General features: G+C 35.5%; 1 protein-coding gene across 2 annotated transcripts; it reads left to right on the top strand.

Annotated features, from left to right (window-relative positions):
• Positions 1 to 2367: 2367 nt before the first annotated feature.
• Positions 2368 to 13842, top strand: LOC113233122 (serine/threonine-protein kinase PAK 3). 2 transcript variants are annotated; one of them, XM_026468117.1, is made up of 13 exons: positions 2368 to 2386; positions 2741 to 2873; positions 3352 to 3512; positions 5467 to 5638; positions 7388 to 7503; positions 8682 to 8780; positions 8994 to 9142; positions 10663 to 10791; positions 11391 to 11568; positions 11799 to 12000; positions 12252 to 12367; positions 12641 to 12859; positions 13127 to 13842. In XM_026468117.1, the coding sequence occupies exons 2-13, from the start codon at positions 2762 to 2764 to the stop codon at positions 13208 to 13210; spliced, it is 1737 nt and encodes a 578-aa protein (XP_026323902.1). In that variant the 5' UTR covers positions 2368 to 2386; positions 2741 to 2761; the 3' UTR covers positions 13211 to 13842. The 2 variants fall into 2 exon arrangements, with proteins under 2 accessions (XP_026323902.1, XP_026323903.1); XM_026468118.1 differs by lacking the exons at positions 2368 to 2386; positions 2741 to 2873; positions 3352 to 3512 and adding an exon at positions 4617 to 4621.

The raw sequence follows: 13842 nt of genomic DNA on the forward strand, positions 1-13842 counted from the left end.
AAGAACTACGTATTAAATAAACCAGATGCCATATAAATAACGCAAACAATTTTTTTTCTTCACCTGTAAAGTCAAAATTGCAATAGTACTGATTGGCAGTGAACTAGTTCGTTTTGGACGGTTTTAATAGTTTATCGTTCTTTTTAGGTCAGTACTAACTAGGAACGCTCAAATTCATTTATTCCAAAATTTACAAAATGCATTTATGAACAATAATAAAATGTATACCCTAAAGATCAGCACAAGGCTTCGTCAATAGGTAATCTAATACAAAAAAAGTGAGATTCACGTGAAATATACTTAATTTAAAAAGAAATCCCGCCCTGTATCGTGCCCGGGGCAAAAGTTCCCATTATACTGGCAGCATTGATTGCCTCGCTGGACAGCAATGGACACCTGCTGAACCAACCACGACCCAGAGCGGTGATCGCAGCCCCTGTCTCTGAGTCGGCGACCCAACTCTTTAAATAGGTCCCGAGCTTCCGAACCCCAAGGCCCCGCCGTCTCGACCGCGACCGGTACAAAGTCGTACACAGGCTCCAAAGCAGAATATTTCGCGTGTTTTAGTTTCGCGGCACTTTCCGCCGCGGAACCCGCCATATGGGAAGTTTGTCTTATGTGGGACGCAGCAAAAGTACTTACGCATGTTGCGTCCCACAGAACTAGGAACTGTCTGCGTTTGTTAGTGCACTAAACTTGTCTTTTATTCAGTAGTAACGGTGCGAGCGGGACAAATAGCGATCTTTAACTACTTTTGGTACAAATTCCAGTGGGATGCATGATTGAACGTTGCTAGCTCGTTCTAAGTCTCTAATACGTATCTACATTATGGTATACAAGCTTGCAAAAATAATAAGTAACATTTTTGGTAGGTGTGGTAGGTATCTGTATGTATAAATAATATCAACCTACGTGTATGAGTATATGAAATAGTTGTACTTATATATTGATTTAAACACACCATTCTAACTAAAATTCTTATTGTGTAAAAAAAAAGGATATTTACAAGTTACACAAGTTACAAGTACATAGTTAGAATGACAGTCTTTAAACCTGTAAAATATGAAGGAATATCAAATAGTACCGATTCCATCCAAACTGTATTTTTAAATATTTAATACAGTGTAGTATTGACCTCATAATGCTAAAAGTCCGTAGTAGTTCATGTGAATAAAATTACTAGTTTGGAGCGTACGTTCAATGTCCGAGCAAGGGTAAGACGAACTAACTAACCAAGGAACTAGATGAACTAAATGAATTAGAAGACCGACCTAGTTCAGCTGACCGATTGAACTAACTAGGATCGCTCCCTCTAAGGACGGATCAGACACAAGTCTGATTTGGCAGTTCACAGTCGATAGTGTAATTTATTTATTTATTTTATCTATGGTTAAGGCCTGAAAAGGAACAGGCCACTATCTACTTTGACTCGAACCGCGAAGCCTTGACTCGAACAAATCAGTTAACTAATTAATTAATAATCTATGTTCAATTGAACGATGTTTTTTTTCTTTCGGATAGTTTGAATTATTATTGTTCTTTTCTATTCTATTTCCATATTATATTCCATATTTTATTTTCCAATGGCGGCCACTAGGCATAAAATGACCGAGATTTCGATTGACAGTTGATTTTGACAGCTTTGAGATAAAATTATGTCTATAACTCTAGTGACTAGTGTAGTCCTGCGTAAACACAGATAACAGTGGATATCGATGAAAACGTAGTAAAATCTAAATTCGTGCCATCTTTGGGCGTAGAGGTTATGTTAAATAATTAAATAAATGTTATTTGACATAACATTGTTAGAAATCGGTTTTTTTTTGTAAATATGTCCAATATTTATTTGAGAGCGAACGCAGGAAATTAAGTGAATGGTGCTTTGCTGCATGTATGAGTAGCCGGAACGTACTGGAAGAAGATGTAGCATTGCAGTCCACCTAGTCGTCCGCCGCGTAATGCAGGATTATGAATGTAGTTTTAGTGTGCAAGTCGTCCCGCAATGCCAAGCAGGATACCTCCTGTGTCCTGCGAGACTCCAACTAGCTCCACCATCCGTTAGCAGTCCGCCGTGCAAGAGTATGAATAAGCTGGCGTCATGCGTATGTTGTTATTGCCAGAATTCCAGATGCAATGTTGTTGCAAATACAAATCGATGTTTTGTTTTTGTTCATCATTATTATATCGAAAACAACTTCTGGTACATCACTAAATCATAGTGTAATGGCGGCTCTAGTCATCGCTGCTTTCTTTTTCATAAGTGTGAAGGATTAAATTATTAATTTCTCTAAAATACCTTTGTTTTTAAGTGTTATTATTAATTGAAATGTGATATAGCATCATAAATTGTTATTTATTTGTTACAATTGGGTCCGTAACAATCCAGGTAAGTGGAAAAATGTCGTATGAGAGATATAATTTTCTTTCCATAGAAAACCTTTGCGGGGCGCGTCCATGAGTAATATTGTGGTTTGCTTTTTACGTTTTGTCAAACATTGTTATGGGGCGTATAATGTAGCTGCCCGCTGCTGCTATTTTCAAAATATCGTGATATGTAAGCTCGGAGTATAGCTTAAATTCTCGTGTCGGAATCTTGTTGGTATAATAAATCTGTCTTTTATAAGAGACATTAGTGAAACAAATCTTAGTTTTTTAATATTCATGTCTATATACTCAATAAAGGTAGACATGTGCGTGTGACTGTAGTAAGACGTCGAAATTTTTATTGGTGTATTTGTAGAACGGACAGTAAGGTGCGAGGATGTCGAGCGACGAGGATAAGCCTCCCGCGCCGCCGGTGCGCCTCACTAGTAACCGCGGCACTGACCGCGGCGATTCTGTGGCCTCTGTCGATATGAGGCCACTGCCTAAAGGTACTACACATTGCTATTGATAACTAATATCATTCTTATTAAAGAACACATTGCAAACTATTGAATGAGTAGATTTGAGACAAAGGTCTCAAAATCTGCATCTGTCGCATTTGAGACCCATGTACAAAAAACAATCCCTAATTCACTCTTATGTTCTGTGATCTTATATAGGTTTCTTTTAGTAAAATAAGTGGCCAATTTGCCATATCATCTTTTACTTTGAATTTATTAACTATAAATCCTAGCTTTGTTTTCTGTATTGGTTGCCTGAACCAACCCAACCTAATCAGTAACAATAATGAACCATAAGTCCATATTTAAAACAGAACAGAATCTTTAATGTATACAAAACAATGATAGTTTGTAATATATTGATGTTTTCAATACTTATACTTCATTACATATTAACAACTGATTGTGTAACAGTACATTTTTTGTTAACACTAAGAGGTTGTTATAGACTAATTTTATGTTACAGAACCTGACGATGGAAGTGATAGGAAAAAGAAAACATTGAAAGCTAAAATAAAAGGGTCTAAAAGTACAGCACATAATGACAACAAGCCTAATATTAGCTATCCAACTAATTTTGAACACACAGTGCATGTAGGATTTGATGCTGTCACAGGAGAATTCACTGTAAGTGTAATTTTTTGTAACATTATAGAAATAACCTACTTTCATTAAAAATCTCATGTATTTAAGTTCTCAATTAACTGGGAAAACCCATGACACATGCTTTAAGTTTCACCCTTTTGTGTATGTTTGAAAAGGATCTTGAATACTTATTGAAAGCTAACCCTTGCCCATCTTGTTTTCATTTCTGACTGGTTTAAGTAATATTATTAAAAATGCAATAAATGTTGTTATTTTCTGAAAATGAATTGTTGCAAAAATATTTGGAAATTATCATGAATTATAATTTAAATTTTGAACTGTGTGAAAGAAATGGAAATGAAAATGGTTTCACCGTTATTTTTTCTGCTGTTTAGTATTAAATAAGTAATAAAAAAATAGATCCATTGTAGTAAGTATTACCTAAACTTCTAAACTTCAGCAAACTAGTAACCAGTGATACTATTATGCTCAGTTAAGTTGTAGTCTATAATTTTTTGCCCCAAAAGCAGTGTCAAGCTACAAACACAAGCTTCACGCCTACAGCTTATGCTTGCTTATTTACTAAGTGGCAAACCACAAGCGTAACACCTTATTTAATTTTTGTCATTGCTGATTTTCAGTTTTAGTTTATACATAGTATTTTAGGAGCTCTGTAGTACATACATAAAGATTACTGTATAACAATGAATACCTTTAGTGAAAAAGCATGGTATAACCAGGAAATAAAGTTAAAATCAGGTTGAAGAGTACTTTCAATGTAAATCCTATTTTAAGAAACATAACATAGTGTAAACTTGTTGATATTTTGACTTGCCTTTAGTCATCCCTATATTTAGCCAGAAGATGAGCATAATGGAAGCATGTTGACTCTTAGAGTATGTAAATTTAGAAATGTCAATAACTTTGCTTTTACTAACTTTATTAGTGAAAGCATTTGTGGATTGTTCATGGAAATAGAACCACATACTTTCTAGGAATAATCAAAACTGTAAAACTCTATGTTGACATGTATTTTAGTACGTACTTGTTCAAAATATATGAAAATGAGTAGAGATTACAGTTATGAGTATAGTTGAACCAAATGATTGAGTTCCATATATTACCGCTTTTGTTTCAAGCTGCCTATGACAGTAAGTAATAGCTTATATTGTGTATTAAATGTCTTCGCATCTTGAAATTATTATTTTGAATTAGGCATAATGTTAAGATACATTTCTTAAAATATTGTTTATGTTATAGCTTTGTTTATTATATTTTAAGTACATATTTGGAAGTACAAGATTATAGTCACTATTGCAATAAATGTGGCATGCATAGCATTCAAAATTATCAATTTTAAACAGGTAACTTTGGTATGACTGAATATCTAAGTAGTTTTGCGGAATTTATGTTTTTTTTCCAGAATATTGCTTGAAAAGTATGATGAGAGAGTTAATGTCAGTGTTATTTCACATTGTAGATCTTTCTATTTACAAACTAATAGGTATAAAAAATTGACGCTCTACTGATTGAATCTAGATTTTATTTCTATCAAGATATAGTATATGTATGTTGGCAACCAACATCATGAACGAAATGTTTCCCAAGCTTATTGCATGAATTTTATAAACTTAACCTAAGAAAACGAGTGACTTTTCAGTACAATTTTAGTATGAACGCGCGATTAGTTTAGGAGTCAATATAACTCACAAAGGTTCATCATTTATATATATAAAAGTGTGTCTAATAAATTCATTAGACTCACTTTTACATACCTATTAGTTTAAAGTCGTTTGGTTAGAAAACATGTACTTGGTACTTGGTACTTGGTGTAACGGGCTGGTGTCCGCAACTCGACGACAAGTAATAGAAAACATGTAATAGCAACATACAAAATCATAACGCGTAAAAATAGTCACCATAACCGCAACAATCGCGCGTTTATACTTTCTGTCTAAGTGACTATTCAGCACTGAGAAAAACGTTTGCTTCTCAGGGAATGCCAGAAGCATGGGCTCGTTTGTTGATGGCATCAAACATCAGCAAGCAAGAACAGAAGAGCAACCCGCAAGCAGTTCTAGATGTACTGAAGTGGTACGATGCGTCTGCCACGCAGCCGCCGCCTTCCAAATACATGACCTCCGCGCAAATGCATACTACCCATTCAGGTAAATACTATACAACGATTAACGTAACTGACGTTAAATGACAATAGCATGACTGATAAGCAGTGATCGGAATGGAGGGAGTTAGGTGCTCCGCAGATGGAGCAACTTTAGTTGACTGCAACTGGCAACTTTTTACAAGTTTCCATTAACGGTTGCCGGTTGTAGCAACTAAGGGGCCTAGTTGCCGATTTCGCAATTTTAAATAAACTTTGAAATCCACAGTCGAGACTGACGCTGTGGGGGACGGGAAGGGAGTGAAATTGCTTCACAAGTTGCGGTTGCAGGTTGCGGAAACTGGCAACTGGAGACAACCAGTACAAATTTGCAAGTTTCTAGTTGCGGCAATTAAGAATTTAATCACTGATTTCGATAATCGAAAACTGTAGTCGATTGCCGAAACTCTCAACTGAAGTTGCTACGTCTGCGCGGTTTCTTGAAATTATGTGAAAAACGTCATAAACAGCTAGTTGCGGGTTGCCAGTTGCCGAAACTAGATGATCAAAAGTTGCACCATCTGCGCAGCGCCTTAGGTCACTTAAAGTTTGAGCGTTTTCTATGGACATTCCCATTTCGAGATAAGACAAAAAAGTCCGGGAATTCATATTACCATAATATAAAATTAAGCGACGAATATACTAATATAGCTTTCACGTGGTGTCTTGCCACTTGAGGCACCTTGCTCTAGTGAGTTCGATTCTTTGTGGGTTGCACGATTATTTTTTTTGGAGATGAAATGTCTATCTATCATGCCAACATTATAAAGAAAAAACACTGCCATTGGCGCAATTAGAAATGAAATGGTAAAAGATTTGAAGCTCTATTGGTCGCCGCGCTCAACGCATTTCCCCGCGCGACACGGATGTGTTTTTATTCGAGATAAGTGGACCCTCGGTTGACTCCGCAGTTCTTGTCACACTCGCGCAACAAAGCATATTATTCAGTTGTATTTATATGATGTTTTCATTATAATAATTACAATATTTATACACACGAACTTAATAAAGCAATTGTTCTCTCAAAAGAAGAAATCCATAATTATGTCAAATAGAAACCCCCGATATGTGATAACAGCAATGGTTTCTATTGTTTGTCTTATCCTGTTTTTGTATTGTGTGAAAGAGATAAAAGGGACTTTCTATGCTGTGTGAAAGAGAAAGCAGTTACTTCTTTCTACAGAGAAATATGCCTGTAAAACGCACTTGAAAAATGTTTTGCTGAGCAGGAACAATATAAAAACACAACTTGAGTATTATTTTTTGAGACAATAATTTGTAGCAAATTTAATGAAATAATACGCATATTCCAACATAATCAGTTCCGAGAAGTTCCAGGATTTGTAGAAGGGAATGTCCACATTTTTATTTACGTTACTCGAATTTTAGGTTATTTAACTCCCTCAATCCGATCACTGCTAATAAAACGTTATCAGACGATAGTCCAAGCTACCAGATAGACAAGAACACTCTTACATCTTTTTTAATATTGTTCTGTTTACCGTTAATGGAAACTTGTAAAAAGTTGCCAGTTGCAGTCAACTAAAGTTGTTCCATCTGCGGAGCGCCTAACTCCCTCAATTCCGATCACTGCTAATAAAACGTTATCAGACGATAGTCCAAGCTACCAGATGGACAAGAACAATCTTACATCTTTCTTAATATTGTTCTGTTTACTTTTATTACTGTTTGTATCTTCTTTAATACAGTGTCCGCTTAAAGTACCAATTTTGATGTCAATACTGTATTAATTCAGGATCATCTGTGTCCCGAGTGTCATCTAGCAGTCCTTCGTCCTCGACGCCTACAGATACGGAGCATCCTGAACCACCACCGCCGCCTCCGTCGCGGCCAGATCGCACTAAGAGTATTGTAAGTAGATATTGATATAGTGTCAAAGAAGGGTGGCGAAAGCTGCCCCAATAACGACGAAGAGCCGTTCATGGACTTTGCTAGTAATAATTTTGCCTACTTATCAATATATTTTTGTAAATTTTTAGAAGTCGGAAATAAAAAAATGTAAAACATTAATTTTAGAATAGATGCAACCACACAACGCAATTGATTCAGTTCGACCATAGATTAGGTAACGTTCTTGTACGTACGTTTCATTTTAAGTTTGATTGATTGTTTACCTACCTGAAGTATTGGTTATTTTATAGTACACAAAAAACATTAAAGCTATGAAATACGTAGTGAAATAATCATTACTTAAAGCAAAAAATAAAACACAATGTGACAAAAATATTTAGACAATATTTGAATGAGAGATAATGAAAGTTGCAAAGGAACGTTATGACAAGAGACCTCTTGCCAATGTCAATGTCACATTGTTTTTTTTATTTATTAAGGCTTTGGCAAAGCCATCAGCCTAAACATGAAGTTTAAATATGTTTCTGTAAATATGGCACACAAAGAGGATAAGCAATTTGAGGCGGCGTGCTTGGATTGACTCGGGATTCAAGGTCCAGAGCAAATCATGTCACATTGTTATTGAGAACAGTGTGACCATTTGTGGCAGATTTCTGGCATTTGGGCAGATTTTATTTTTATTCATTTTCATTGCTGCAGAACATGATAAGTTATATTAAATGTAGCAGAGTTTGGCAGGTTGGGGAATATTCGAGAAGTTCTTTACTATTTTTGGGAATAAACTGAAAACTTGTTGTTTTCTGCTACTATGGAAGTACTCTGAAGCGAAATACAGGACAATGTTATAAACATAACCTATATGAACTTTATAACCCCAGCTTCTACAGGTTGTACTCAATTATCTTTTTTGATAATGAATCAGAAGTATTGATAGGTCTCCTTAATGCACGTCGTCAAAAACAATGGGTCACAAAATCACGGGTAGTCGCCATCCTTCTTTATTTGACATACAGTTAAAAAATTAAGAAAAATACACCTTAGAAATTATTTCCTTTACTGCAGAGTAAGATGTCAAACTAATGAAACAACATTAGCTAGTACTAACAAACAGTTCATGTCTCCGTACTTTACTTAACATATAATATGTCGAGTTTCGTAATGTTTGCTTTGTATTTCAGTACACTAAGCCAATAGAAGAAGAAGAACCTCCGCCGCGACCACCACCCGCTCCAGCGTCACCACCTCATGTGCCGCATCCAGCCCTCACTACACATTCTGTAAGCAATGTAGTCTATTCACGACAGGTTGCTCTTTCTTTTTCAATAATTGAGTTTTTAATCAATTGTGTTGTTAAATGCAATTTGTACATAAAATATGTCTTTATGATTTAAAACTCTGTGCATAAAGTAAAACATTATTCAAAGCAGTATATATACCCTTTATTGCACAAAATAGCATTCTCATGTATGCATTTTGCTTGTTTTTCATAGATATGCAGTAGGGCAGAAGTGGGTCTTGTGCCGACGCCTCTAGACCGCAACAAGAACCCCGCGGCCGCGCCTCAGACGCCGCCACCGCACGCGCCAATCGCGCCACACCCGCCGCCTGCAAATGGCGCCCAGACTAATACGGATACCGGGTACGATATTATCTAAATTTGGTTTGCCTTATTTTTTTTTTGTGACATCAATTGCTCGCTCTTCGTGTATGTAGCGGAAAAAGCATGAAAGCAATTTAGACATTTACAAAGCGATTATTATACTATACAAAGCTCCGAAAAGTAAATTAAAAATAAGTATTATACTCCGTCCAACCATTTATTTATCTTTTGACAGTTTTTCAAGCAAATTCTAATCAATTAGTGATTTCCAATTAGATTTTTTATAACAATCGATTTTATTTGTAAAGAAGTTTTAACACACACATACACTTTCAGTGAGAGAATTAATTATTTATAAGGATTATATAATTTAGATTAATTTAATTTTACTCATTTGCTGTCTGCACAAATTACTACTAGCTGTTATTACTATTTTTGCATAATGTATAAATAAAATAATGTAATAAATTGTAAATTTTACTACGCCATTGGAAGGTTTGCTGGTACTCATAGCACAGGTTTTCCTTTTTTAAGTACCAGCAGTCATATCTACTGATTTTTTTATAATTACTTACCGTACACTATGCATGTTGTATTATTATTATGGCAAATAAATTAATTATTAATATTTTTATTTAGAATGTGAGCTGGTTCAAAAAAGAAGGTATTGTTTGATTGTAATGGTGATGTTGCATTTGACAATTTGTGTACTCAAGAATTAATAACTAATTAATGCTAATGAGGATTCAAGTGATTATTCCCGTTCATATGGAGAAGAATCCTATGATTCATTATAATAAACGATAAGAATTTATTGTAATTTATTTAATTTTATTATAATAGACCGGTACCAAAATTTATCAACTTGAATAAATCTTTTGGCTCGATAAATATCGGAACTAAAAGGCATATCGCTTCAAAATTCCAGTCCAGGAAGTATTGCATTTTTTTGTCTATGGTTGTATGTCCATAATTACGGAACTTCGGAGTATATGTCACAAGTTAAATGAATGGTTGGACTTGGTTGACTGAGCTACCTAGAAAATATTTTGTGCTAAAAGAAATACGGAAACAACCCAATGGAATCCTAAAAATTCCGTAAAATATTGCTAACCACTCTGCCAACGTAATTTATGTTTTACCGAAAACTATTGTTAGCCATTATTATCATAAATTATATTATAAATATAAAAGCGACCTTTATGAAATGCATAAATTGTCATACACTTTGTTATATGTTAAACTATTCCATCAAATTGGAATACTATTCGGAGTGACAACATAAGAACTCCTAAGAAATACCAAAATACCCTTGTAGCCAAAGTCGCGTTTCAAGCTCGCACGAAACGATGGTGGCTATTTCCTTTAAAATTGAGAGTTAAAATAGTGAATTTTTGTACCTAAACTATTAATGATGCGTTTTTCGGAACATTTACTATTACCCTTATATTATATATATCTAAAAGATCAAAAACTTTCTATTTTTTTTTATTTTGCGCTTACAATACAAATTTTCAAACCCATCTTCCGCCGTTGTAAAAGTTGCTGATTTTTTTTAGAAGAGCAACTGGGCAACAGCAAAGAAAGAAGAAGATGACAGATGAAGAAATTCTAGAAAAATTAAGAACAATCGTTAGTGTCGGTGACCCCAATAGGAAATATACAAAAATGGAAAAAATTGGACAAGGGTGAGTTTTTTTTTTATAACATCAAGTGACGGGACCAACAAGTCGTGCGCCTGATGGTAAGCTACACGACTGTCCATAACAGTTATAATGCCACTCAAAGCTTTAAATTGCAAACATCTGAGGGGCACTACCACTGCACTCGTCACCCTGAGACATGACAAGTCCCATGTGCCTAATTTCACCAGCACCTTTACCCTTCAAAACCGGAACACAGTAATGCTGACATTACTGTTTGGCAGCAGAAATAGGTAAGGTAGCAGTACTACCTTGGACGAACTCTCACTCGGAGTTCCGTTGAGCGGGTTTTTGAGGTATTCATATCGCGCAAATTTCGCGTCTATTTGAACAACATAGATATATATTTTACGAGTAGATCACTAGAATTCTAATAACATAATTATTAATACAAAGATCGAACACTCAGAAAAATTACTTCGATCCGGTCGGAATCCGAAGGAATTTTTTCTGAGTGTTTTTTTTGAGTGTTCGATCTTTGTATTAATAATTATAACAAACTAGTGGAGTAATTTCACAAAAAATAATTGAATATCAATTCAATAAAAATTTAATCTAATAACATACTTTAATTTCGTCAACAGTGCATCAGGAACGGTATACACGGCAATCGAGACGTCAACAGGCATGGAAGTGGCGATAAAGCAGATGAACCTCGGTCAGCAGCCGAAGAAAGAGCTGATCATCAATGAAATCCTCGTCATGCGGGAGAATAAGCACAATAACGTCGTTAATTATCTCGACAGCTATCTTGTCAACGAGGTTGGTACAAGGAATAGATAAATTATGTAACTAAGGCGGAGAGAAGGTTATTATTGTGAACGAGTTGATCCTTTGAATGTTAAATCGATTGAGCGCTCATTTTCTAATAGCGCAATTCTTTCTTAACACTAATAAAAAACTGATATGATGGAAACCTGACCTACTTCTTAATATTATTACTAATTATTTTATAGTTCAATATTATATATATAATATAATTCTGTACACAGGAATTGTGGGTAGTAATGGAATATCTGGCCGGAGGTTCTCTAACGGACGTAGTAACCGAGACATGTATGGACGAAGGACAGATCGCAGCGGTCTGTCGCGAAGTGCTACAGGCACTGCACTTTCTGCATACAAATCATGTCATACATCGCGACATCAAGTCCGATAATATACTGCTTGGGTTGGATGGACAGGTTAAGCTTAGTGAGTATCAACCATCGTCGTAGAGAACATTCAATTTCTAAATTACATACATTCACACTAAATCTTGCTAAGCGCTGCCCAACAACAAATACATTGTCAATTTTGTCGTATTGCTTATGTGTTGGAGCGTGTGTACAATCGATATTAAATATTTATCATCGTTTCTTTCACGAACTTCAAATTGACAAAACGTAAAGCCTTCCAAGAAAAAGAGAAATTTCAGGTGCTAACATTGTTTTCTATATTTCCAGCTGACTTTGGGTTCTGCGCACAAATATCCCCAGAACAAAACAAACGAACTACGATGGTGGGAACGCCTTATTGGATGGCGCCTGAAGTAGTTACAAGAAAGCAATACGGTCCTAAGGTTTGTAAAAGAGAAAGAAGAGGCTAACACTACCTAAAATTGGCGCTCTCTTCGATTAGTTTTAATGCATCTAAATTAGGTAACTACTGCTACTAAGGAAATAATGTTTTGTGTGTTCGTATTGACATTGTTCTACGAGCTCGGCGTGCATGATTTGATTCGCTTCTAGATATAGAGCGCCCGGTAGTGTACTTTGTACAAGTACAACCGCATACAACCTGTGTGTATGCTTTTCTAGCAACTGTTTCTCTATCCAATTTCTTTATGCTACAGGTAGATGTATGGTCACTGGGAATAATGGCAATAGAAATGATCGAAGGCGAACCGCCGTATTTGAATGAGAATCCTCTGCGTGCGCTTTACCTGATCGCTACCAACGGCAAGCCAGATATCAAGGACAAGGAGAAGTTAAGCACCGTCTTTCAGGACTTCCTCGATCAGTGCCTTGAAGTTGACGTTGAGCGACGCGCTAATGCGCTCGAACTGTTAAAGGTAACAGCTGTTTATGCACCCTTTTGTTAAATATTTAATGGTTTCACTTTTTAAAATGTCAGTGTGTTCTTATACACCTAACTTTGTATAAGAACAACCTCATTAACGACTACTGTAAACTTTCTTTGCTTCATATTGGTGAAATAACTATGATTATCCCAAGATACATATCTCTAACAAAACAATTATTTCATTCAAAAACCTGCGCAAATCGCAAATATCTTGCTTTCCTTTAATTTGCCAATAATACTAACATTTTTTTTACAGCATCCTTTCTTGAAGATGGCACGGCCGTTGGCATCGCTGACCCCCTTGATCATGGCGGCGAAGGAAGCGGCTAAAGGTCATTAGCGCAGGCCTCCGGCGCCCGCAGCGCCCGCGCATTCTTAGCGCGCTCAGTGCCTACCATAGCGTACTCAGTACGTACATTACTACACTCCATATTACTTATACACTACTGTCGTCGAATTGTGTTAAAATCGATACCACTCGAAACTTAAAATATCCAATGTTGTAATAATAAACATGCACATGTTTATGTAGTATGAGAGTTCGAAATTATATAATTATCTGATAATTATTCTGGCTGATTCTTAATTTTCTCTCATTTGATTTTTGACTAAAAGTGAATATTTTGTTTAAAACATAGATTTAAACTGTCTTTTTTGAAGATGAACTAAAATGACATTTGCAAGGTTGACAGTTTTCGTAAAATTTTAAATAGTCCCGTAGTTGTTGTCGACAACTTTGTCGATAGATTGTGAAAGTAGGTGAAATTTTGCCACAAATATCTGAATTTTGAATGTTACAAACGCTCCAATGGTTACTAATTTCATTATTGTATTTTTTATACTTATTTTGACAATTCTATTAATATCAAAATAAATTTTTAGTCGTCCACATTTTAATAACGACATGCGGATTTGATTACTTATATTAAAATGAAAAACTTTCCTGTGCTATTTGTATTTTTAATAGACATA

Source organism: Hyposmocoma kahamanoa, unplaced genomic scaffold (assembly GCF_003589595.1).
Source record: "Hyposmocoma kahamanoa isolate Upper Pololo Valley unplaced genomic scaffold, ASM358959v1 78, whole genome shotgun sequence".
Classification (NCBI taxonomy): domain Eukaryota; kingdom Metazoa; phylum Arthropoda; class Insecta; order Lepidoptera; family Cosmopterigidae; genus Hyposmocoma; species Hyposmocoma kahamanoa.